Raw genomic sequence first — 26961 nt, forward strand, 5'->3', positions numbered from 1 at the left:
ATCCATGTATATTTTGGCATACACTTAGGTTGTTTTCATGTTTGGGCCATGATGAATAATGCTGTAGTGAATATGAGAGTGCAGAAATCTCTTCTATAAGCAGCTTTTGATAGTTTTTAATTTCTCTTCCTTTTGGAAATGCTCCTTTAGTTTTTGTGGTACTGTATACAAGGTTTGCCAATTAAGTTCTCTAACTTGTTGCAACGATATTGCTAACCTTTTTTGATACCAGAGGAATTATTCCTTATGAATTTGTACCAATTGGTCAAACAGTTAACCAAGTTTACTGTTTGGAAGTGCTGAAAAGACTGCATGAAAAAGTTAGACGACCTGAATTTTTTGCCAACAATTCATGGCTCTTGCATCACGACAATGCACCAGCTCACACGACACTGTCTGTGAGGGAGTTTATAGCCAGTAAACAAATAACTGTATTGGAACACTTTCCCTACTCACCTGATCTGGCCCCCAATGACTTCTTTCTTTACCCCAAGATAAAGGAAATATCGAAAGGAAGACGTTTTGATGACACTCAGGACATCAAGGGTAATAGGATGACAGTTCTGATGGCCATCACAGAAAAAGAGTTCCAAAATTGCTTTGAAGGGTGGACTAGGCACTGGCATTGGTGCATAGCTTCTTCCCAAGGGGTGCATTTTGAAGATCACTGTAGTAATAGTCAGCAGTGAGGTATGTAGCACTTTTTCTAGGATGAGTTCGTGAACTTAATTGTCCGACTTAATACATCTCATTTTGTTCCTTATTTCTGTTTTGTATTCCAAAAGATTTCGTTGTTTGCCCACTTCTCACTTTTTGAGAAATTTCATTTATCTAGTCTAGGCAATTTCAAATCAACTATAGATTATTTCATTATTGACAATTTCCAACTCTTAACCACTAGCTTTGACCTATTTTCCAAATTGTAGATCTCTATTTTTTTTTTGTCTCCTGACCATCTCAGTTGTCCTATTGGATACCTAAAGTGGTTTGTCATCCCAAACTCCTCTATCTTTTCTTTGTCCAAGTTTTTTCTTTGTTGTTTTTCCTACTTGGTTAATAGTGTAACTGATCAAACTTCTTTTTACCTGGGCTCAAAATCTTGGAGAGCTTCCATTCCCTTAATTCATGTTTAGTTGTTTGCCTAATTTTTGTTTCACTTCTTGATATTTCCTCTTTCCCATATTTCATCTACTTTGAAATTTCTTTTCATTGCTACTGCTTTAGTTAGGCCTTCAGTATGCTTTGTTCATGTTTTATTTTAGTATTTAACATATTATATTTGAATTTGTCTTTCTGTGTGTCTTCTCCATGTTTGGTTCATCATTACAGTTGACTCTTGAACAACATGGGGGTTAGGGGTGCCAATTCCCCTTGCAGTCGAAAATGCGAGTATAACTTTTTAACTCCCTCAAAACTTAACTACTAATGAATAGTCTACTATTGATAGGAAATCTTACCAATAACACAAATGTAGTCAATTAATACATATTTTGTATACTATATGTATTATATGCTGTATTCTTATAACAAAGTAAACTAGAGAAAAGAAAATGTTATTAAAATCTTTAGGAGGAGAAAATACATTTACAGTATTTATTTAAAAGCTGTGTATATGAGGACCCATGCAGTTCAGACTCATGTTCAAGGGTCAACTGTATTTCTTTAGAGCCTGGCATAGTGCACAGAATAAACATCTAATAACTTTCATTGAATAAATAAAGCTTAGTAACTTACTTAATGATAATATTAAATAATCTAGAAATATTTATTTTGCACCTCTTTTATACAAGTATAAGCAAGGTGACAAAAACCCTGACTTTCCAGTCAAATGGGGAACAAGTGACATAGATAAGTAATGAAAACGAGGTAGAAATGTTAAGTGCTATAAATGGTTTCAAATGGAGTACTACAATATTTCATAGGAGTGAGTGATGATATCCAGCTGGAGGAATCAGAACAAAGCATAAAAGAGGTTAAATTCAATAAGGACCTTAAAGGATGGTTAAGATTTGGAAATTATATTTAAAAGGTGGGGGGTAGGGGAGCGAATTCCAGGTAGAGGCAATAGTCATAAACAAAGGCAAAGATGGAAGAAATATTGAGGTCGCTAAAATGAGTAGTAAGTAATTCATTTTGGCTTTAGGGTCTGATTGTGAAAATGAAATTGTTTTTCTCCAGTTTGGAAGATAAGCCTACAAACACAGTTTGGACCATTCTGGGTACCTTAGACTGGTAGATGAGTATAGACTTTATTCTTGTAAGTTTTGAGCAAGACAATCAGACTGATGCTTTGGAAACATTGATATGGCAACAGTTTGTCAGATGTGTTAGAGAGATGAAAATCTATAGATTAGTAAACCGTTAAGGTCTGTTGTAATAGTTCAGGTAAAAGGAAAGGAGAGAATGAATGTAAATGAGATTGTGGTAGTGGAATTGATTGAACCGGATTACTGAACTCAGGGGTGGAAAGGAGAATGTAGGAATGTGAACTCCACCAGGACAGGGATTTTCACTTTGCACATGATTTATCCCAGGTTCCTAGAACAGTGCCTGGCACATAGCAGATTCTCAGTAAATTACTTGTGGAATGAGTGAGGCGATGATAACTGAGATTATGCATCAGTGTTATTTGGATACTGGCCATAACGTTAACAGAAAGAAAGAACATGAGAAGAGCAGGCTTTGGGAAGAAAACAAATGGAATTTTGGACATTCTGAGTTTATTTTAGTAGACATGTGGCTGAGGATATAGATTTGGGATTTATTTACATATAAATAATAAAAGCTATGTCAGTGAACGTCAGAATATGCTAGTATGGATATTTACAAATGTGAATATATCATATATTCTAAATGAATTCTTCCTATTACAAATTATATGTTTTATACATTTAGTATGCATTTAATAAATTCAATAATAATTTAATGTAACAGCTTTTGCATATTGAATTGCATTTTACTAATGGGCTGCTTTTGAATTCCATGAAAATTTTGAGTCATGCATATTCTTTCTAATATACTATAGGTTTTGGATTTTTGATTATGTGCAAGAGTACACTGATTTTAAAATTTAATTGATTATAAGAATTTGTATAAGTTTTTATTGACTTTATAGAATATATCTACCATCAAAGCAGAGCTAGGTTAGTTTATTTCTATTTGGGGATAAAAATGAAGATTAATTAATGGAGACTCTTTATACAGGACACGTGAGAATGCTAGAATGCCCTCTTTTGAGGTTTATGATTTGATTTACAGAACTGACCTTAGAACTTCTGTGTTAGGAAAGCATGACTGATTTCTAGCTGATGAGCCAGAGAAACCAGGTCAGATGTAACTGACTTCCACATTATTCACAGACTACCCAGTATTTCTGGTGAAAAAAATTAAACAGGAAATGCAAAAAGAAGAAGTGGAAACTGAAAAAGAGATCATTGGAGAATGTTTCTGTGATGCTGTAGGTCAGCACATGATGGACATATTTTTAAGCATATATCAGAATTTTATTCAAGAGTTCCTCTTGGAAAAGTTTTCAGATAATAAATGTCCGATGTAAATTTTATCCAATTATAAAACACTGTGAAACAGGGATTATGGCTCCTTTAAAGGTTTATAACAAATATTCCTTGCCCTTTCTCTTCAAATACCTGTTTATTTTATTGTGTATTAATCCAATAATTAGATTGCAGTGTGCTGACTTTGAATGAATATTGAAGCAAATGAGAGCCATATAGGTTAGATATCTTATTGATGGAAGTGATCATATTTCTAGTGTGTTATATATGAGGCTAATGGTGAGTTGATAGGAAGTAGGAATTTTTCTAGCTTCTGATCTCCTTTGTCTTCGAAATGGTCTGTGAAACCTATCTGTGCTTGGAAAGGAGATAAGAGGTGATCTATGGGTTATTAAAAATTAACAAGACATTTGTATTGGCAGTATTATTGAGTACGTATTAAATTTGACCTATACCCTATTTTGTACAATAGATAACGTTGTAGAAAGTTCAAGTAATATATTTAGCAGACCTTGTTCTTTAAAGCATATGTAAACTGGGCTCTCCATATATTTTCTTAGCAGTCTGTAGGTTTCCTGTGAGAATTAAAAATATAGTGTATTTATGTCAGCAGTCATCAAAAATATAAAAGGAGCATAGTCTAGATAATGTGGAGGACCGTTTTATAACCTACTACTGCCAGGAGGTTGCAGTGCCTACGTTTATGCTTGGCTCCCGGTGGTACTATCCTACCTTGTCAAGTTAATAAGAACTGAAGCATATCTAATGCGTAAATGACCAGTAGAGGGCCAGATGATGCCACAGCCCATTGTATGACATAAGTTTTGTGATAATTCACATTCTGTTCTTAACTAACATTCTTTGAGCATCTTCTGTGTCCTAGGCACTGTTCTAAGTACTCTTCATGTATAATCATGAATCATAATTAATGTAAGGATTTGTGTTTTAAGAATTTTTAATTTTCACAATAGACCTGTGAGGTATATGTGGTCACTATTTCTGTTTTACAGATGAGGGCACTGAAGTACAGAGAAGTCAATTTTCCCAAGCTAACAAATGCTAAGTTGGTTTTCATACACAGTGTCTAACTCTGTAGCTCCTAGCCGCTCTCCTATGCTGCCGCACCTAGAGAAAGGTACTAGGGGAATTACATCAAATCCGACACAAAGTCATTCACCTAGGCATTCCAGACTCAGAAGAAAAGGTATGTGGCGGCCAGCATTGTATTGGCGGCCAGCATTGTATTCATTCATATTACCAGTTGAGATTTTGTTTCTTCAAACAACATGTATTTTCCTGTCATGTTAATGTTGGTTTTGTGGTTGTATTTGGATTGATTTTGTTAGGTTTTACTATTACATGAGTTGTTATAAACCCTAAAAATTTTGTTCTAGTTTACATATATTTCAATAATATAACAAAAAAATTAGAGTAGAGATTACAGTATAGGTGCTGATGAATAGAATTGTTTTGAATTCTTTGGAAATCAAAGAAATTTTTTGTAATGGACATGAATACATGTATTGATTTTATTTATTATACAAATTCATAGTTTTATATAAAGTATTAGATTTTCTTAGAAAGAAATGAGGAAACTCTTTTTGTTGTTTTGTATATTTGAATGTACTCCTTCCAACCCAGGCAAGTGCTCTGGTGACTCACTAGAGACAAACAATCCATAGGTACTAATGTAGAGACATTACTTTGTAGGCTTTTCTCCCTTCCCTTGGTTCCCAGTTGCGGGCTATTTTGTCACAGGCATAGAATGGTATCCTGTTTAGGGAGTACTCTAGAGTCTATTACTATAAAAAAACGCAGAAGGTCTTTTGTTCAGAGGGTAACTGAGGCAGTAAGAAGCAAAAAGAGTTGTCCCTGATTTCACTGAGATTGTCTTTATTTAAATGAAATTATGATTCAGCCTTATAATCAAAATGAAGACTTTCATTTTTCTCTTTATAAAATTTTAATCATTTTTTAAAAATTTGTAAACTTTCCTTTTGCAAATTTAATTCATTTTCATTACATGTCAGAAATTCTACTTAGTATGCTTTTTCAATCATCTTTAATTTTCTCCAAAAAGGAAATCCTTTTGAATTTAAGAATTATTTACTGAGCTCCTACTGTGTACAAGCCACTTTGCTAGTCATTGATGATTTATTTGGTTTCTGATCACATCCCTTAATTTGGTACACATGCCTGTTATACTCCAGAAGTAGAAAAACTTTGTGAGACATTTGAGTCTCTGATACTACCTGCCCCCGTGATAATTTATTTCCATAAGTATTCTCTGGCTGAATTTATTTGTTCCTTATATTTTTCTGCTACTAGCAATTTACTCTAAGCAATGTGTTCATTTACTCTCTTAAAATACCTGTGGAAGAACTGTAACACAATCATTACTCTACAGTTGTAGGACTTCAATATGGAATTCTAATCTGTGAACTAAAATAAAGATTTTCTGATGTTTGATAAGATCTTCTGGACTGACTTCTTTTTTTAGACTAGAAGTTAGTAGTGTCTAAGACTTATGAAATTGTAAAGAAAATAGTGAGTGTATATACCTTTTTCTTAAAAGAAGGTCCATACCTTAGGGCTTTTGTACACGAATAAGTTTAAGAATTAATGGTCAGTAAACATGAGGTTGAGCTTCAAATGTAATCTTAGGAAAGCTGTGGACCACTAATAAAGTTTGTTTCCAAAAAAGATTTCCGTTTGGGTATTTTTTGTGACCACTTCCAACACAAATATAGTTCTTTTTTTCTGGACCAACAACCATTTTCTGACACCAACTGTGTGTCTAACAATTCAGTTCAGTTCTGACACTATCTGGAGTTAGCACAGACCCCACAGTATAAGGGCTTAGTCTCACAAGACTATTCCCACTTAAGACGCCTGCTGCAAATGGGGCACCTGGGCTACCCACACTTCTGCCTGGATAACTATAAATTTGAGGGTTCCCATGACCCCCCTTCAGGATTGGTAATTTGCTAGAATGACTCACAGAACTCATGAAAGTGCTGTACTTACCATTAAAGACTTATAAAGGATACCACTTACGGAAGAGATACACAGGACAAGATACGGGGACAGGGATGGCATGGAGCTTCCATGCCCTCTCCCAGTACATTGATCAGCCTCTGAAACCTGAAGTTGTTTGGAGTTTTTATGGAGGTTTCATTACATGGGCATGATTGATTAAAGATTTTGTCATTAGTGATTGAGCTCAATCTTCAGTCCCTTTCCCCTTCTCAGAGGTCTGGTGTGGGGCTGAAAGTTTTAACCCTCTAATCGTTAATCGGGTTGTTGGTTTTTCTGGGGACCAACTCCCACCCTGAAGCTAACTCCCCCCTACTCCCACCCACTCAAGAGAATCCTCTCATTAGTATGTAAAAAACAGTCAATTCCAAAGGTTTTCAGAGCTTTGTGTCTGGAAGAACAAATTTTTTTTGTTATAAAACAATTGCATTACTGTATTGCCTCAAATTCTATATAAATAGTGAATCTTACTGAATATTTTTGGATTTAAGAATGTGTGACATTAACATTTTTATACATAATTTTCCTACAAAAATGAACAAAATTGCATTGATTTTTCAGTTTTCCTTGTTTTATTGGAAATCTTTTTTACTGTATATTGTCAAACTTGTTTAGTCACGGAACTAACAGATTGGTCATTAATCTAAAGCAAGTGGTAAATTCACTTGGGCAGAATGTCATTCACTAGACTTGAATACAGAGTGAGTTACTCTAGAGGTGTATTTTGCGTGTGTTGGTGTTTATATGCTTGAAACACTCTCAGCCAATGGTTCTGAGGAGGGCTGATTTTGTTCCCAAGGGGACATTTGGCAGTGTCTGGAGACATTTTTGGTTGTAACTACTCTGGTGGTGGTGGAGGGGAGTTCCTACTGTTATTTAGTGGATCCCTAGATGCCAGGAATGCTACTAAAAATCCTGCTATGCACTGAATGACCCTCACAACAAAGAATTATCTGCTCCGAAATGTCCACTTCTACTGAGGTTGAACAAGGTTGGAGGCCAATTTAGGAATCACGCATGGTTAGATGGTATTTGAGGCTTTGAAGCTGTGAGACTGGATACAGTCACCTATGAGTAAGCTTATGACCAGCTCTTGAGCTCTGGAACCTTATCCACTTAATTCTACTGTTTTGCTAGATATGGAGAAATGATTTTCATTTCTGTCCCCAAACCACTTAGTGAGAGACCAAACAGCAACCATCCAAATTACCTAAACATGGTTGTTAGTTTATCTACTGGTTTGGAAAAAAGAATGCAACCTTTACCATCTTTATAGTCTTGAACTATTATGGAGGACTTTCTAGACCTCCAATAAAAAGTATTTGTATTCAAGATGAAAAGATTTCTGAAGATTTTCAGAATTCAGAATAACAGTATGAATGTACTTAACACTGCTGAATTACACACTTAAAAATGATTAAGGTGGTGAATTTTATGTTACGTCTATGTTACCACAATTTAAAAAATTTGTACCCAGTGTTTCATATTTTCTTCTGTTGTGTTCATTGTATTCCTTTAGGACCATTGTTCTCTATAACTATAATCTTTTAGTCAAGAGAGTCTGTGATCTCTCAGGTGATTTTTTAATTCTTTTCAAATGTCCCTTAATTTTTAAAGTGTACAAATTAGCCATTGTCTTAAAAATTAGACAATACTACATTGGTATAAAAGTATAGTATTTTTCTTTTTTAGCTTATTAAGGTTAATTGATGTATTTCACTAAATTCTCAATTTAGGGAATAACATGTAGGCATTGTGTGGATACTGAAAAAGAAGCAATTGTTTAGCTTCAAATCCTTTTAATATAAAGGTTACTCAATTCATGTATTCCTTTTCTTTCTTCCTAATAGGCTTTCAAGGATATGCTGTATTCAGCTCAGGACCAGGCACCTTCTGTGGAAGGTAAGATGTACTAACCCCTACATTTTGTCACATCAAACCTCTTTTTAAGGAAAGATATTTTAAACTGCACAGTATAAAACCAATTTAACCTGCCTCATTATGTAGATATTTTTTATTTTTGTAATATATGAGTATATTATGATTATATTTCAATCAAATTTTTTTTGTTCACATTTTCCCTATGATGGATTGCTTGTATGTCCTTAAATCACCTTAGAATTATGAATCACAGATATTGGGTTAGAGTCAAAGTTCTTATTTGTGTCATGTTCACCCCCCTGAATGTATTTGCATGTCGGTCTGTCCGTCCGTCCATCCATCCGTGAATCCTTAGTCCTTAATTAGTCTAGGCAACACAGCTTTTCCTTTCTATTTATGCCATTCTTTAGACGGGGACTAGTTAAGACAACGGAGTGTCTCTCTCTCTGTCTGTCTCTCTCTCTCTCTCTCTCTCTCAGAGTACAGAACATACTTCCTTCAACATCTGAAAATCTTTACCAGGATACTCGCACTTAGATATTAGTTTTATGATATGTCACTGAATTTTGGTTTATAATATTTTAATATACTTAATTTTCTAATATTTAGCTGAAGACACTTAAGATTTATTAAAATGTTTAGTTCTTTTTTGGATTATCTCTTATTTTGTGTGTCCTAAAGAGTACCACCTCAAAATATTTTAAGAATATAAGAAAAATGTGATTACATGGAAGTTAAAGATTTCCTCACCCTGTGTAGCTTACTTTAATAGCTGGTCTTTTCATTTTATTTTCAAAGTTGGGCTACTAATATTTGATATTTTTTCTTTTTATGTTTTACCATGTGGTTTGTAACAAAGATTCTCTGAGATATGTTGAAAGTTATGATGATCTTTCTTCATCCATCCATGCTAGATCATGTTGCAATTTTCATTCACTCTTAGCTGTTATTATAGAAAAATGGAATTCTGTGAAAGTATGCTAAAATGAAAAATATTTAGAGTTAAGAGCTTTTTACTTTGTTTCATTGCCAAGAGATGTGCATTTCTTTGGACCCTGTTGTAAAGAGAGTGTTGTAGGCTGATCATCCAGATGTATGGTCTGCTTTCATAAGGGAAATACCTGCACTTGTTTGTTCTTTGTACTCTCAGATAAACAGACTAAAGCCCTATAGTTTTTATCTTCTTAAAATGAATTTTTCTCTTTTGAGACACTGGAGGATTAAAGGTATTAGAAAGTGATTTAAAGAAACTTATTCTGTGTAGTATTGAGGTTAGAAAAAGTTATTAGGTTGGTACAAAAGTAATTGCAGTTTTTGTAATTATTTTTAACCATTTAAACCACAATTAGTTTTGCACCAACCTAATAGTAAAGGAACTATACTTTTGTATCTCATTTGCACTGTGATACTATATTAATTTACTGCCTTGTATATGGTGTTAAATTTAAATGATCATTTTTGTCATTTATTCTTGCTATTGATTTCATATATCTTTAAGTTTTTATTTAGCAGTTATCTGAAAAATAATGCAACTTGAGCAGGTTTATCAACAAAGTCTAACATAGGACTTTCAACCTTTAACATTTTTAAAGGAAAAAACGTTTGATAGGCCTTGATTATTTTTTTAAATATTGTCTTTCTTTTCCTCACTAATCTTTTTTCTATACCTTAAGTTTTAGTGGACTTAAAACCTTTGGTGTCAGTGAGCACGGTGTTTTTTTATTTTTATCTAAAACTGAAATATACTGTAAATTGGTGGTTCTCAAATCTGTTGCACATTTAACTCAATTTACCTGTATTTTGTTTGTTTGTTTGACAAATAGTGATACTTAGTCTCCATCTCAGACCAATTAAAATAGGATCTCCGATGGAACCCAGGCACTGTTTAACAGTCTCCCCAGTGGAGAATTCCTGCCATAAATCTTAAATAATTTTAGATCAGTATCGTTAATGCTAACTTCTTTTAGACAGTAATTTGCCAGTAGGTTTATAGGCTTCTTAAGCTCATTGATAGTTTGATTATTCTGTTAGCATACAGGAAAATCTGTCAACCTACGTCACAGAATTAAGAGATCAGTGACATTTCTAACTGAAAAGATAATTTTGCCTCACCCTCTTTTTAGATTTGTGTGCTCTGAGACCAAGCTAAGCTGGCATGGCTCAATAAGAACAATTGGGATTACTGATGCTGTATGTAACGACAAAAGGAGAATTCCAGAGATTAACTAATATTGAAACATAAAGACTTTTTTTATGTTGACTTTGCATTTTTATCTAAATATCTTTGAATAAAATTTTTAACTGGACATTTCCTTGCATCTGTGTATTTTTAAAAGACTTACAAAGCATTACTTTTTTTGAATAATACTAAACTGTTTGATTTGTTGTGGTAAAAGCTAAATTGTATCTTTCAAGAAACCTGTCTGTACTAAATTTTTTTTTTTATTACTCCACATAGTTCCCATAAGTATTTGGAAAGGTTTATAGAATTAGATAAAATATATTAGATAACGGCAGTTATAGAGGTTAGAATAAGGGAGAAATGAAGACAGAATAGTGACTTAAAGCTCCCCTAAATTTAATATATAAAATAGACACTGTAAAGATCCTGGAACAGAAACAGAACATCTGGTAAAAATTAAGGTAATCTGAGTAAATTATGGACTTTAGTTAATAATAATGTATCAGTCAATATTGGTTCATTAAAAGTGGTAAACGTATCATACTAATGTAAGATGTTAATGGTAAGAGAAATTGAGTAGTGCGTATATGGGAACTCTTTGGGCTACCTTTGTAGTTTTTTTGTAAATCTAAAACTTAGAAAATAAAAAGTTTATTAAAAAAATAGATGCCATAAGGTTTTATATAATTGCCAGAAGTTTATTATAAATTCAACTCTGAATTTTCTGGAATTCAGAGGATAAAAGAGAGCATGATTAATTTCAGAATTCATATAAGGTAAATTTTTAGCAGTTCCTCAGCAAAAGATCAGTTTTTACTGAATGTGAGATTTGATTCTTCCTTTGGACCTTTTTGAAGAATAGTATTTTGTTCAGGATGGTGAATAATATCCCCAATAGCAGTTTTACAAAACGCATGACAGTGAGTTTCATAGGCTGCTTCTTAGCATCCAAGGGTGTAATGTAAAAATGTATCACGCTGACCTAAAAGGCCCTAAATAATCTGGTCCTGTGTCAATGACCTCATCTTCTGCTATTTTCCCTCTAGTTCACTAGGCTCCAAATACATTGCCTTTCTTTCTGTACCAAAACCAGATGAAACTTGCACTTACAGTAGGACTTTAGCTGTTGCCCTCCGCTGAGAATTATTAGATCATTCCCTGCCTATGCCCTTCAAGAGGCCTTCTGAATACCCAGTCTTATGCAGCTACTCCGTTACTTCACATCATAGTACATCACTCTATTTTATTTATTTCTTTGCATAGCATTTGTTACTTTCTGATATAATGTGTTTTTTCATTGATTTATTCTCGTGAGATCAATGGAAGTCTCCTGTGGCCAGAGATTTTTTTTTTTTTTTTTTTTCTTTTACTGTTTTATACCTAGTATCTAAAATAGCTACATACTTTACATATTTACTGAGCATATCAGTAATGGGTAGGAATAAAAATAAATGCTTTCCCTCAATCTTACTTGAAGTCCAAGTACTATTTATGAAAAGAAGGAGTAAATTAATCTAGCTTGCTTCTTTGTTTTTATTTTTGGTTTTTAATTTTTAACTTCGCTTGATCTTTAGATACAGAAATTTACCTGCCGGTTAGATAGCTAAGGATATTGTTTGTTGTTGTTTTATATTGCTGACACTGTAATTTCATAAAGTATAGTTGAGGTGACACATGTAGCAGTTCTTTAAAACCAGTAGAAAAGCAGATGATATGAGGACCTAGTTTAAAGATTTTGTGTGTTTGTGGCATTGTGTTATCTTGGTTCCAAGCATAGATTGCTGAGAAATTATATTTTACAAGCTACTGGGTGACTTTGATTGCTGGGAAATTATATTTTACAAGCTACTGGGTGACTGTAAATTTTTTGTAAGACACTAAAACCACCTCATTTCATGTTTTTACATATTTGGTATGTCTCCTTTAAAATATACATGAAATAGGCATATATTTGAAAAACCATATATTAATTGTTAGAGAATTTTTATATGTGTCTACTCAGTGAAGTATATTTTTTAGATTGTTTGAATTAAAATGGAAAGACCTATTGATGCTTTCGTTGTTTTCCTTTCACATTTTGCCTCTCTTGTTATAAAGTATTCCTTTTGATGGGGAGTATACATAGCTAATGTTAGCTGAATACAGCTGTCTGACTTTCTGAAATGGAATAAATAGATACACTTAAGGATGTAAGTCACCACAACTACACTAGTCTCTGCTTTTCTGCCGTTTCTTTTTAGTCCCACTGTCCCCTCGTGAACAGGTTTTGTTGGATCTTTTTTGCTTAGGTTCTCTCTGCTTATTCAACTTGGTTAGCAGATGTGTTACAGTCTCCCTAAGCTCCTTAGAATTCAGCTCTTAGTAGCATAGAAGATGAAAGTACGCTTGTAAATTATTCATTCTGATTATACGCTTGAATGGACAGAGTCCACTTTAGGCATCTTCTTCCATCTCACCTCTGTCCCCAGGTCTTTGTTGTTTTAACAGATGTGAGCTTGCTTTTTAGTTCTAGAGGATGGAAGACTGAATTGCATTTCTAAAATTCATGAAGTAATTTTTGCATGTCTAGGATTACTGTCAAACCCATGCATTCATAATACATTACTTTTCTCGTGTTATGTATAATCTTGTGCCTCCTTTCTGCCCAGTTTTCCATTTTATCATCGTGTATCATTATCTCTGTAAAAATTATTTACATGACTTTTTTGACTTAGAAATAAAACCATTTGATATTTATAATAGAGAGAGTTGTCTCATTTGTTACATTTTCAGCTCGGTGATGACAGGAGAGTATCTTTACTGATTTCCATTTTTCTATTGGTGTTTTGTTTAGTCATGTATTGTTGATTTTCAAAAATCCTCCTGCTTGTAGTGGGTTAATGGTGCACGAGAAGACTATATACTGGGGACTAGTAGAGAATTTAATCCAAAAGAAACACTAGATTCATTTGTAGACACTGCAACCCTATTTTGAGAGCCTTAAAAAAAATACAGATGGCTAAGAGTGGAAGTTGAGGCAAGAGCCAAGCCAACAAGGTAATTGTCATCTCTTTAAGAATGATATATTTTTATCCTCCGTTAAGTTGTTTTAGAAAGGATGAAAAGACCTGACTGATACTCAAAGCCATGTAATGAAATTGTTTCTGAAGGATGTGCTTATTTCATGTTTACTTTGGAAAAGGATTGCATATTCATAACAAATATTATCACCTTCAAAAATAAACTTGTTGATTCTTCAAAGATGCCACTAACCTCAAGCTAGTTCACTGATAGGAAAGATGTGCTTCTGAGTAGTAAATAGTATTACTATTGGAGTTAATGCAATATCTACTTAACTTTAACAGAAAGAGAAGTAATTTGATGCTCATTGCCAGAACATAAGATATTTTAGTAATGTAATTTAATGTTCTAGTAAATGAATGTAATGCTCATTACTAGCATATAAATAGGTAGTAAAATTATGTGATATAAATTAGTATCAACTTTGAGTAGTATACAAGTAGGAAGCTAGAAGAAATGAAGAAATGTTTGGAAAACACAGACCTAATAATCCTTTGTGACACAGTAAAGTATTTAAAGTATCTTCGGTGTTTAAAATTTTCCTTCGCTTATAAAAATCAATAATGTATAAAATGTGTCAATTATCACACAGTGCTGTTTTCTTTTTTATTGGTACTTTTGAGGGAAGGGCATGAAGTAGAGGAGGGATTATTAAATATTGTACCATGAAACAAAAAAGCTCTGGGAACTATTAGTAAATACTCTACATTGTAGAGGAAAACATAACATACTAGATGAATGAATCTGGTGAGTTTCCTAGACTAACTGTTAGAAAACTGGAACAATTGTTAAAGCTTAAAGTTGGCAGAGTTTAAAGTAAGGGAAGTTCTTCTTTATGCACCTTTTGTTTCCTTTAGGCAGGGCCACTTTAGGTGTTTAGTGAAAGAATGCCAATGAGAAAGGTAGAAGAAGCATAAAAAGTTATGATCAGAGAGGATTTCCTCCCCCCCACCCCGTGCTAGGTATACATCATTGAATAAAAAACACAAAAATTCCTGCCCTCAGCATGTTCTAAAAATTGTTTAGATTTGCAACAACTTCTAATTATTGAGGCAATATGAGGAAGGAATAGGTGGTCAGTGATTGGAAGAGTAGGTAATCCTCTTCATTAGTTTTCTATCACTGCTGTAACAATTTACCACAAACTTGATGACTTCAAATGCGAGAAATGTATTTGCTTCAATCTTGAAATTTTGGGGGGTGTATATATATGCCTCTTTCATGCTCTAGTGGTTGCTGGCTTCTTTGGCTTATGGCCACTTCACTCCAGTCTCTGCCTCTTCACTTTGCCTTCTCCTCTGTTCTCTGTGTATCTAAGGACATTTGACATTGGATTTAAGGCCACTTAGATATTTCAGGATGACTTCATCTTAGGATTCTTAATTACGTTGCAAAGAGCCTTTTCCTAAATAAGACAGCATCATGGGTTCCGAGGATTTGATACGCCATCTTTTGGGAGGGTCTATTCTCGGCCTAACATATCCCTAAATCTAAATTGAAAAAAACACGTTGTAATGTTCTTCAAATTATGAACCAGAGCTAGAGGTCCAAATGAAGTATTGCTTTCACATTCTACTCTACCCACTTTGAAAGGAACAGTTAAATGGTGTCAAAGAAAAATTCAGGTATGACACCGAGAAAGTGAAAAACTGGGCAATCGGCTTGAGTGTATAAAATATAGTAAAGGACAGTTTATCTGCTTTTAACCAGAGTTATCTGCAGAATATTCCAAATCATCCCTCTTAAGAATTTCTTTTATATTTCTAGTATCCTTCCTGGGGGGAAACAAAAAAGCAAACCTCTTCCTAGCACACAGGTTAAGTGTCCTCTCTCTCCCCTCCCCCAAATTTTTATTATGGAAATTTTCAAAAACATACAGAAGTAGAGAGAATATATATAGATTCCCATTTATCCACCACCCAGCTTTAATCATTATCAATACAATTCCTAATCTTGTTTCATCCCCCCTGGTTATTTTCATGCAAATTCCAAAAATTGCATAATTTTACCTATGAATATTTCTAAAGGATAGTCTCTGCCCCCATTACCAAATCGCAATTATCACACATAAAATATTAATAGTAATTTCTTAATATTATTAAAAATCTGACAGGGTTCACATTTCCTGAATTATTTTACACTTTTTAAAAAAAGATTGATTAGTTTGAATAGGCACCCAAATAAGATCCATTATATGATACATTGTGATTGATTAGTAAATCTCTTAGTTCTCTATCTATAGTAGCACCATCCAATATGGTAGCCACTAGCCAGCCACATGTAGCTATTTAAAATTAAATTAATTAAAATGAAGTATTCTGATCCTCAGTCATACCACCTACATACCAAGTGGTCAGTCACTTGAGCTTAGGGATTCATTGAATAGCACAGAGTATTTCTCTCACTGAAGAGAGTTCTGTTGGTCAGAGCTGATCTATAGGTTTCCCCTCTAACTCTGTTTTCTGTCATCCTTTGAAAAATTTTTATTATCATTATTAATTGGTAGAAAAAACTGGTTTATTTGCTTCTTTTGGTCTTTCAGAGTCTGGATTTTACTGATTGCAATCCTGTGGTGTACCTTACCATGGTTTCTGTTCTTTATATTTCCTGTAAATTTTTAGTTAAATCTAGAAATTTGATACAGTTCAGATGAAATATTACGTACATATATATTTTCCCCTAAGAACACTTTATAGGTGCTGATGTGTACTTCTATTAGGAGGGCTATATAATATTCGATTGTTTCTCTCTTTGTAGTGTTACTAGCTATTGATGATAATTGCCTAGCCCTAGATACATGAATTCATTAAGGTTTACAAAGTGGTTGTATTTTAATACTCCTGTTTTCATTAGCCAGAAATCTATAAAGAGAAATTACACTTCATCAGCTGTTTGGTGGACAGATTGTATGGGAAAGGTAGAATAATTGCCTAATTCTTTCCCTTTGTTTTCTAGTTTTCAAAATCATATTGGTTCTCTAACATTTTCCAAAGAAAACCAGTAAATGTTTTTTTAACATGTCTTAATGAATTAATATTTAAACACATTCAGTATGTTTTAGTCCAGTGTAGTTTTTATCCTTATTAAAGGTCAGATTTTCATCTTTGGCCCAGTGGGAGCCTCTGCAGGTGAGTTTCTCATTCCTTTTGATATGACCTTCGTAGTCTTTGATAGCTTCTTTTCTAGCTGATGCTTCTATTCTGATATGACAAAACTTTCCAGACTCACTTTATGTATTTCAAGCCTGGGACCTGGGATCAGCCATTCTGCCAAGGAGTTTTGGTTCTTTTAGTGCTAACCTATGAGTCTTAGTTCCTTTAGAAGCCACATACTGGGCTCTTCTTTCAAAATGTCATTGCTACTGAGTTATTCATTGTTTTAGGCTTTCTTTTTCAGCAGAAAGAAATATGTATATACCCACACATGCATGCGTATACATATACTTATAAATAAATATATATATGTATATTTTGAAAGATATACCTCATTCTTTAAAGCTTAGATTCTTAGTGTACTTTACACTTAGACATTTAGAAAATGTCTGCTCTAATTGGATAGGTGAACTGTGATGATTTTTAAGATTGTACTCTTAGACATCATAACCACAAGTATAGCTCTTTGGGATTGGAGTGTTGAGGGTAGTGAATCCACCAGTACTGATTAAAATTTCATTTTCTTCATTGAACGTTGAAAGGGGAAACATAGTTAATCACCTACAAGACTGAATGCCAATTTATGGTTCCGGATGAGAAATTGATCCGCTATCTATTTGTTACAAGAAGTGCATGCAATCAGTGAGATTGGAAAAGGAAATTGAATTTATGTTGGTGTGTTACCACATGCAATTAATTTTGCATATATATCCCAAACATGTGAATCTTATTTGCAGTTGAACTATTTATACTTTGAATCAGGGCATTACTAATCTAGTATATATACTTAAGAGTTTCTATTGTTCCATAATTTCTGTACAATTCCAAATATATTCATATCAGGCTATTCACAAAGGAATCTTTGATTGTATAATGAGAAAATGAAATAGCTGAATTTGTGCATTCCTTTTACAAAGGTTGGAACAGAATAAGGTAATTATAAGATTTATTATTTTTATACTGCTATTTTTTTTCTGTCTGGTATCTCTGTCATCTCAATAGAACAATGGGTTATCTTTTTTTTAAAAGATTTTATTGGGGAAGGGGAACAGGACTTTATTGGGGAACAGTGTGTACTTCCGGGCCTTTTTTTTTTCCCCAAGTCAAGTTGTTGTCCTTTCAATCTTAGTTGTGGAGGGTGCTGTTCAGCTTCAAGTTGTCCTTTCAGTCTTAGTTGTGGAGGGCGCAGCTCAGCTCCAGGTCCAGTTGCCGTTGCTAATTGCAGGGGGCGCTGCCCACCATCCCTTGCGGGACTCAAGGAATTGAACTGGCAACCTTGTGGTTGAGAGCCCACTGGCCCATGTGGGAATCGAACAGGCAGCCTTTGGAGTTAGGAGCATGGAGCTCTAACCGCTTGAGCCACTGGGCTGGCCCCAATGGGTTATCTTTTTAAAAGACTAACACTAGTCTTTCTACTTAAGGTACAATATGATATGGTTCACTCATGACATGATAAATAAATTAGGGTATTTACAGCAGGAAGGAATTTTTAATAGTACAAGAATAACACAGTGTATTAGGTAGATATCCTTTATCCACAATGACCGTAAAAGAATGTTCATAAATGAAGTAGTAAGAGAATGATTAATGGCAGAGGTGAGATATGAGTTGGGTCTTGAAGCATAATTACAGCTGTAGGAGAGGTCTTCTTGGCAAAGAAAAACAACTGGGCAAAACCAAATGGGTGCAAGTACATAAGACGTTCAGAGGAGAGTCAGTAGAGCACTTTAAATGAAGAAAAGGGTTATTGCAGGAGCGAGAGTAGTGAACTGTAAGGATGAGGCCAAATTTTCAAGGGGCTCACATTTTTTTAAAACCTGAGCTGCATTTGGTAGACCAGTATACTCCAACACTTGGAACTCTTAGTCTAATGAAGATGAGAATTTAGAGATGATTGTGTTTTTTGTTCCAGTCCAGCAGTATCCAGAAACTTCCACTTAAGAATGTGGTCTCACATATAAGCTTATCATGATTGCATCTCTTCCCAACCCTATGTTCAGTGTTGGTAGCTTGACATTAGCCTTGATGGGAATATTTACATTATGGAAATTGGCAAACACTACAGGTGAGCTGTCACGTTGGAGAACATTGACCTGTACACTACTAGTTAAATGTAGTAGGGTGGGATAGGTGTAAAGTTTAAGGCACCTGTAAGATGGCAGAATGGTAGCATAATTACAGTTAATATAAAAAATATCTAGGGATTTATCTGTCTTTTTTGATGTAAGCCAGTAGTAAGATACAGCTTTCAAAAAATGTTAATGGTCTATATTAAGTTATATAGAATTAAGAAAAAGTGGTAATTCTACTGTGCGAAGCACTAATCATAACTTTTCCTGGAATATTGTGAATGGTTACAGGTGCCATATTTTTAAAAGGATATTGAACTTTTCTAGAAATGAACAATTAGTATATGGGAATGAGTTTGAAGATTGTTGTAAGGGTAATGATTGAAGAAAAGTGTAGCATAGAGTACTTACTTAGAGGGTACCTCATAGCTCTGATAGAACAAGAATAAGAAATATTTTATATGACTAGATAAGGTAGAATTTGGATCACTGGGTATGGAGTTGCAAATTTTGTTTGTTAGGACTTTCAGATAATTAAAATTGCCCTAAAATTAAACTGATTGAATATAGTGAGTTTTGAAATTGGTTGTCAGGTGACTACTGGCTACTGAACAGGGATATTAAAGGAATTTTTGCATTTGGGAGGAAGGTGCATTAGATCAATGATTGTTAACCACGGTTGCACATTAGAATCACCTGAGGAACATTAAGAAAACAAATACTTCAGTGTATGAGCTGCACCCTAAATTTGCTAAATCAGAACCTTGGGACTCAGGCATCTGTATTTTAAAGCTCTTAGCCTATACGTGCAGCCAAGTGTGGGAATCCCTGGGTTAGGTAAACTATCACGTATTTTCCAATGTAATTTTACAACATAACTCTGACCGTTGGCTGTATCATTTTATTTTCCTGAACAGATTTTGAATAATCTGCATTTGTAAAATATTTAGGAAACCTGGGATACTAGGTACCAAGGAAATGCGTAGACACAGATTTATTGATTCTAAGAACAGAGGTTTTAATTCTAGAAACACTAGTTAAACATTTGTATACTAATTTCATAATGATTAGCAGTAAAATTTAAAGTCCAATATGTTTAAATCAAAATGCATTTAAAAATTATGAAACAATGAAGTTGTGAATACATTCAGAATTTTATTTCTTATGGTTAAAATGTGACAATGATATTGGCAAAATACAGAGGGTGCCAAAAAAAATGTATACACATTTTTTAAAAAGGAAAAAGCTATTAAAATTGTAATATTCAGTATATACTGATGACAAAAGATTAATACAAGTCACGTTTGACTTCTACAATTACAAAAGGTGCTCAAAGTGGTTACCATCAGCGTCCAGACACTTCTGATTACGGTGAACTACTGCTTGAGCAACATTGACCAACGTGTCCACTTGTATACATTTTTTTGGCACCCCAGGTATTAATAATTGTTGCTGGGTATTAGGCATGCTGGGGCTTATATTATTTTCTGTACTTTCTGCTTTATTAATTTTGAAATTTCAATTAACAGCTTAAAAAAACCCAAACTAATGCTAGTCATAATGCATTGAGAGGGAATGTGTAGCTGGTGTGTCCTGAAAACATAATGTATTAGAATTTAGTATTTTCCTCTTTTACAATTGGTTTCTATGCAATTTTATGTGGTTATGGTCTTTCTAGGAAAAACAAATTATTGGTACATTATATTGGATGCTTGGAGCAGAGACACTTGGAAGCTCTCAAAGCTCTATGAAATTCTGTCAGTGAGAATATTAATATCTGAAGTAAGAGATTAGATTATATTTGCTAATAATATGCACAGAGAGAGTTTCCCCTATAGCGAGAGAAACCCCTGGTGTGCAGAGCTCAGTGTCATTAATAATGGTTGTGCTAACTCTTGGTACTTTTTCATGCACTAGTAGACTGTAGGGATCATGCCTTTAAGTAATGAATTGATGAATACAATCCCTCGTCCCCTGGGTAGAGGTGGGGTGAGGAGAAGCTTCTTTTTTCTTCCCTTCACCCTCCCTAAGTTCCTTTCTTTCTTACTGCCTGCTTTTCTTTCTCCTTCTCTCCCGTGTGCCCACTGCCTCTCTGTCCGTCTGTTTCTTAGTCTTTTTCCCTTTCACCTGCCCCTTCTCTGTGCTGATACCTGGATGTGCTTGCCTGTCTTTTTCCCTCTGACATTTCTCCTTGTCTCTCTGACTTGCTCTGTTCACCTTTATCTCTGTCTTTCTAATGCTGTCTCATCCTTGTCTGAGCCTCTCTCTTGTGTCTCCCCTCATTTGTCCGTCTGTTTCTGCCTGTGTCTGTCTCTCCTCTTATCACCATCTCTGCATCCTCGACTCCTGGTCAGTCTGTTTCCCCTCTACCTTTGGTCCTTCTCCCTCTCCCTGTCTGCCCATTTGTCTATCAGTTTGCCTCTCCCTGTCTGTCTTTCTCTCTGTGCATCTGTCTCTGTCTCTTCCTGTCTTTGCCTTTTTATTGTTCTCTCTGCTATGTTCTGTTAATAAGCTCTCTTTGTGCATCACTCTTGTTCTCCCTACCTCCTGTCTGTCCCTCACTCCCCTTCTCTTCCTGACTCGTTATCTTTTACTTGTTCAGTCTCTGTTACTAACCCTTCATGCATTCTTTCACAAGATAGAGTCATACTGCTATCTGCTGTACTTGGGGTGCCACAGGAGTACCAATGGGAAATTTAAATGTTTGAGGGAAATATAGCATTACTTGACATCTGTTGGCAATGCTAGATAGTTCAGTTTCAGTGTTAGATCTTCCTACCTTCCTTTTGATGTTACATTTGTGAAGATGAATTTTCAATGGTTTTTCAGATAAAATGCAAGTACTGTGTGAAAACCACTGAAATTAGAAAATGAGGATTGTAGTGTCCAATGTGATATCAAAGTTTGAGAAGTTATGTGGTGCTGAAATGGACATAAATGCTTATTAAGTTATTTCTACTTACCTGCTTAGTCAGTGAAGTATTAGGTATTTCTTTTGGCCTGAGGTCAGCATGTAAAAATTACTGGGACAACTTGTGGTGTGATTCACGTAGATCCTGAAACTATGTCCCCAAAGTAGATACAAACTGACGTATATTATGTGGCCTGTGGTTATATTGGGGGACTTGATAAAAGTGTGGAGGTCATTTCAAGTTAGAGGTTGATATAGTTCCTGAGTAGGAAAAGCTCACTTCTCTTGTATGACTCTCCTTTGCTACTTACACAGAACACTTCATTTCTGAAGCTTCTGGTCACTAAATGTGTAGGGGTTTTTTTTGCCGTTAGCAAGCAATTAATTCACCAGCTGGGTGTCCTATAATTCTATTCAATTCTGATACTATCTATCTGAAGTTAGCATCAGATTCCACAAATTAAGGACTCACTCCTACAAGACTGACCTACCCGCCTCCCTCCACCCCCCCGGCACATTTCAGACACCATTTGCAAGTCCTAGGTCATCACCTGTACTTCTGACCAACTGGCTATAAATCAGGGTTACCATGCCCCTCTCCTTGGGTTCAATAATTTGTTGAGTGCTCACAGAACTCAGGGAAACACTTAATGTTTTCCAGTTTATCATAAAAGGATATGATAAAGGATACAAATGAACATCCAAATGGACAAGATACCTAGGGCAAGGTACATGGGAAAGGGCATAGAGCTTACATGCCCTCTCCAGGTGTGTCACTCTCCCAGCAACCCAGAGGCTCCCCAAACCTGAAACTTGAGGGATTTTTATGGAGGCTTCGGCACATAAGCATAATTGATCATTAACTCAATTTCCAGCCCCTCTCCCCTTCCTGGAGGGTAGGAGATAGGGCTGAAAATTCCAAGCTTCTAATCATGGCTTGGTTTTTCTGGTGACCAGCCTTGATCTAAGAGCTCACCAAACATTGCTTCATTAGAACAAAAGATGCTCCTTATCATCCAGGAAATTCCAAGGGAATGAAATTGACTAAAATCTTGATTGCTGAAATCATCACCATCCATTCTGCTTCCCCATCCCCCACTTCCCGAGGAGAAGATGGCTTAATAGTGACCATAACAGCTTGGAAAGTGGAAAGTATCTTTCTTTTCTTTTTTCTTTTTTGAAGATATCTTTCTTGAAAAGTGTTTTTATATTTTCCAAAAGATATGGCCTTCTATTATCCAACTTACAAATACTTTTTTGATGTTCTTCTTACTTAAAATGTGTTGATAGTTACCAAATTTTCTCAGTGACAGGCCCCCTATATACATAGTTATGTGTATCCTTTTACTCACAAAAACAACTGACAGACAGTATGTTTATTTGCATATGGATGTTTTGACAGACATTTTCTCAAAAATGAAGAAAGTATCACTTCAAGCAGAACAACTGACAATGTTTGTTGCCAATTTAAAAATTTGAGCTTTTAAGTGAAAATCAGAATTTTGAAATCTTTGACCATTTTTTTTCTTTTTTGTTGAGGTAACATTGTATAATAACATTATGTAAGTTTTCAGGTGTACAGTATTACTTCAGTATCCGTATACGTTATAGCGTGCACCATACATTTGCCCCTTTTACCCATTTGCCCTCCCCACACACCCCTTCCCCTCTGGTAACCACCAATCTGTTGTCTGTATCTATGAGTTTGTTTTTGTTTTGTTTGTTCATTTGTTTCTTTTTTGTTATATTCCACATATGAGTGAAATCATACTGTTTTAGTCCTTTTTCATCTGACTTATTTCACTTAGCATAATATCCTTAAGGTTCATCCATGTTGTCACAAATGGGAATATTTCATCTTTTTATGGCTGAGAGAATTTTGAAATCTTTTATCTGTCACTGTAAGCTTGATAGCTTCCCAATACTTAACGCTTTTCTTTTGAGACCAGCAGTAGTATTAACTGATGTCATTTTAAAATGATATATAATGTAATGTGTCAATTTTTGGAAGATCTATATAACTCTGAACGAATATTTTTCAAATGATGCATGATATTGTAAAATTATGAATGGATATAAAATCCATTCAAAATATAGGATAGACTAATGGATTTCAATGTTAACAGTATGGAAAAAGATACTTACACTTCGCAACTAACCTTTAAGAAGCTATTACTTGTTGAGTTTTAGTATAGTGTCAAAAAAGAATATCTACAGTTATCTGAAAAGAATATTAAAATACTTTTCCATTTTCCAATTGCATATATGTGAGGCATAATTTTTCTTCAATCACAACATATTGCAACAGACTGCATGCAGGAGCAGCTAGGAGCATCCAGCTGTCTTCTATTAAGCCCGGGATTGAAGACATTTGAAAAACTGTAGAACAGTGCTACTCTTCTCAGTAAATGTCTTTCATTTTAGAAAGTACAATTATTTTTCATAAAACATGTTACTTATGTCAACTTGTTAATGGGTTTATTATTTTTTAAATTGACATATAGTTGACATAAAACGGTTAGTTTTGGGTATACAATATGATTTGATATATGTATATATTTTGAAATGATTACTACATTAAGTTTAGTTAGCATCTATCACCATTTTTAAGCGAATTAGTAACTAAATATTGTAAATGTTTGTTTTAATTTCTAGTATGGTATATATCCATAGATAAAACCCATAAAGAGAAGCACTTTGGGGTCATCAGTAGTTTTTAACAGTGTAAAGGGAGCCTGAGACCAAAGAGTCTCAGAATCACTGGCTTGGACAGCATAATGTAGTATCCTAATTGGATTTTCTAACTGCCATATTGTGCTTACAAAAACTGATCTTTTTTAAAAACTCTAAACTTTTTTACTATCTATCAGGTAAAACTCATGCTTGTTTACTTGGCTTTCAAATGGGTTTACCCCAGATGAAGTTTTTAGGTACACAGCACTGTAGTCTCTGAAGTTAAACTAGATTACTTCCTGGGTTTTTTTGCTGTTTTTTTTAAGCTCAGCACTTTTTATAGTGAGTTCGTTTTTTGCTTATGCTGTGTTTTCTTCCTAGAAGGAATGTAACTGTCTTTCTATATCAGCCAATAGAAATTTTAGTAAACTTGTTTATTTGTTGCAGTAGTCAGTAAACATTTATTACATGCCATTTTATATGGAATATAATTTTCTTTAAATGAAAGAATCAAAAGAAATCAAAGAATTTCACAGTGTTTTTGGAACGAGAAAATATACACTGAAAAAAGCAGTTTTTTGAAAGTTACAAAACAATATAGTTCAAACGCAATACAGACCTGCCTCATGTTATTGCACTTAGCTTTATTGTGCTTGCAGATACATACTACGTTTTTACAAATTGAAGGTTTGTGGCAACCCTGCGTAGAGCAAATCTATCCGTGCCATTTTTCCAACAGCATTTGCTCACTTTGTGTGTCTGTATCACATTTTGTTAATTGTCACAGTATTTCAAACTCTTTCATTGTTATATTTGTTATGGTGATGTGTGATTAGTGATTTTTTTTTAAGATTTTATTGGGGAAGGGGAACAGGACTTTATTGGGGAACAGTGTGTACTTCCAGGACTTTTTTCCAAGTCAAGTTGTTGTCCTTTCAATCTTAGTTGTGGAGGGTGCCGTTCAGCTTCAAGTTGTTATCCTTTCAGTCTTAGTTGTGGAGGGCGCAGCTCAGCTCCAGGTCCAGTTGCCGTTGCTAGTTGCAAGGGGCACAGCCCACCATCCCTTGCGGGAGGCAAACCGGCAACATTATGGTTGAGAGGACGTGCTCCAACCAACTGAGCCATTTGGGAGGCAGCTCACCTCAAGGTGCCGTGTTCAATCTTAGTTGCAGGGGGCCGAGCCCACCATCCCTTGCGGGACTCAAGGAATTGAACTGGCAACCAGTGGTTGAGAGCCCACTGGCCCATGTGGGAATCGAACCGGCAGCCTTTGGAGTTAGGAGCATGGAGCTCTAACCGCCTGAGCCACAGGGCCGGCCCTGATTAGTGATTTTTGATGTTACTATTGTAATTGTTTTGGGGCGCCACAAACTGCACCCTTATAAGACAGTGAACTTAATTGATAAATGTGTGTGTTCTGTGTGCTTCACTGACTGGCCCTTTCCTCCCTGTTCCGACTCACAATCAGGCCATTTAAAAATCCTACAATGGCTTCTAAGTTTCAAGTGAAAGGAAGAGTCGCACATCTCTTTGCTTTAGATCAGAAGCTAGAAATGATTAAGCTCAGTGAGGAAGGCATGTTGAAAGCCGAGTTAGGCCGAAAGTTAGGCCTCTCGTGCCAAACAGTTAGCCAAGTTGTGAATGCAAAGGGAAAGTTCTTGAAGGAAATTAAAGTTGCTACTCTGGTGAACACACACATGCTAAGAAAGTAAAACAATCTTATTGCTAACATGGAGAGTTTTCATGGTCTGGATAAAGTATCAAACCAAGCACAACATTTCTTTAATCCAAAACCTAATCCAGAGCAAGGCCCTAACTCTCTTCAGTTTTGTGAATCTCTGTTACAACATCCATTCAGCAGCCCTGTGGATCAAGGAGAACTTTCGACTTTCAAGTCTTACAATTATTTAAGAAATCCATTTTGTAAGGCTATAGCTGCCATAGATAGTGATTCCTCTAATGGATCTGGCAAAGAAAATTGAAAACCTTCTGGAAAGGATTCATCATTCTAGATGCCATTAAGAACATTCGTGATTCATGGGAAAAGGTCAAAATATCAACATTAACAGGAGTTTGGAAGAAGTTGATTCCAACCCTCACGATAACTTTGAGGGGTTCAAGACTTCAGTGGAAGAAGTAACTACAGATGGTGGTAGAAATAGCAAGAGAACTAGAATTAGAAATGGATCCTGAAGATGTGACTGAATTACTTCAAAAAACTTGAAAGGATGAGGAGTTGGTTCTTATGGATGAGCAAAGAAAGTGACTTCTTGAGATGGAATCTACTCCGGTGAAGATGCTGTGAAAATTGTTGAATTGATAACAAAGGATTTAGAATATTATATAAACTTAGTTGATAAAGCAGTGGCAGAGTTTGAGAGGATTGACTCCAATTTTGAAAGAATTTCTGCTGTGGGTAAAACGCTATCAAAGAACATCACATGCTACAGAGAACTCATTCATGAAAGAATCAATCTATGCA

The 26961-nt window shown here is 34.9% G+C and overlaps 1 protein-coding gene across 1 annotated transcript in view; it reads left to right on the plus strand.

The window, feature by feature from the left end:
- Positions 1-26961, plus strand: part of XPR1 (xenotropic and polytropic retrovirus receptor 1) — a 130568-nt gene that overhangs the window by 15829 nt on the left and 87778 nt on the right. The window contains exon 2 of the mRNA XM_019733509.2: positions 8402-8453. Coding sequence (XP_019589068.1) covers positions 8402-8453 — 52 coding nt within the window. The remainder of the gene's footprint in view (positions 1-8401; positions 8454-26961) is intronic.

This window comes from Rhinolophus sinicus, linkage group LG17 (assembly GCF_036562045.2).
Source record: "Rhinolophus sinicus isolate RSC01 linkage group LG17, ASM3656204v1, whole genome shotgun sequence".
NCBI classification, from domain to species: Eukaryota; Metazoa; Chordata; class Mammalia; order Chiroptera; family Rhinolophidae; genus Rhinolophus; species Rhinolophus sinicus.